Source organism: Austrofundulus limnaeus, unplaced genomic scaffold (assembly GCF_001266775.1).
Source record: "Austrofundulus limnaeus strain Quisiro unplaced genomic scaffold, Austrofundulus_limnaeus-1.0 Scaffold5658, whole genome shotgun sequence".
Lineage (NCBI taxonomy): Eukaryota > Metazoa > Chordata > Actinopteri > Cyprinodontiformes > Rivulidae > Austrofundulus > Austrofundulus limnaeus.
The window spans coordinates 1-623 of NW_013958060.1; the positions used below are offsets into that span (position 1 = coordinate 1).

The 623-nt window shown below is 46.7% G+C and overlaps 1 protein-coding gene across 1 annotated transcript; it reads right to left on the reverse strand.

The window, feature by feature from the left end:
• Positions 1–62: 62 nt before the first annotated feature.
• Positions 63–623, reverse strand: LOC106512313 (thrombospondin-3a; the record flags this gene model as incomplete). The annotated part of the gene is given in 2 exon segments (XM_014000967.1): positions 63–173; positions 244–623. Coding segments are annotated over 2 exon segments (342 nt in total), but the record flags the coding sequence as incomplete, so codon positions are not given.

Genomic DNA, 623 nt, shown 5'->3' on the forward strand with positions numbered 1-623 from the left:
AGATAAAAACAAACAAGGTGAGACACCAGAGACAAAGACTAAACTAAAAGCTGGTCTCAGACCTGTTTGCAGTGTTTGTTGTTGTCCATGCAGGGCAGAGACCGGTCTGGGTATCCATCGATGTCCGTGTCCATCCCACAGGTGTGTCCATTTCCTGCCCAGCCCACATTACACTGAGGACACACAACTTTGGTCTTTATCACATGTACTGTGGGGACAGTAAAGCTGCAGAGCCGTCCTCACCCTGCAGGACACCTCTCCGTTCCTCTCCATGGAGCAGTGGGCGTGGCTGTCACAGGGGTTAAAGGTCAACGCAGAGCACGACTTCCTGGGGAAGCATCCGGAGGTTTGGTTGCCAAGGAAACCAGGTTTACAGCCTCCACATTTGTACGAACCCTGAGACAGAGAGACGGTGCAGTTACAGCCTGACATCCAGCAGGGGGCGCTGTTCGGCTCATTTACCAACGAGGTCATATCTACTGGACCACCGTAAAGAGCCTGGATTTAACATTACTGTACATGTTGGAAACATAGTGGGGAAAAAAAGCACTGACAATATAACTATATTAATAATATGAAATTTATTATTAATATTTTACAGTTTATATAATCTGTCTAATGTT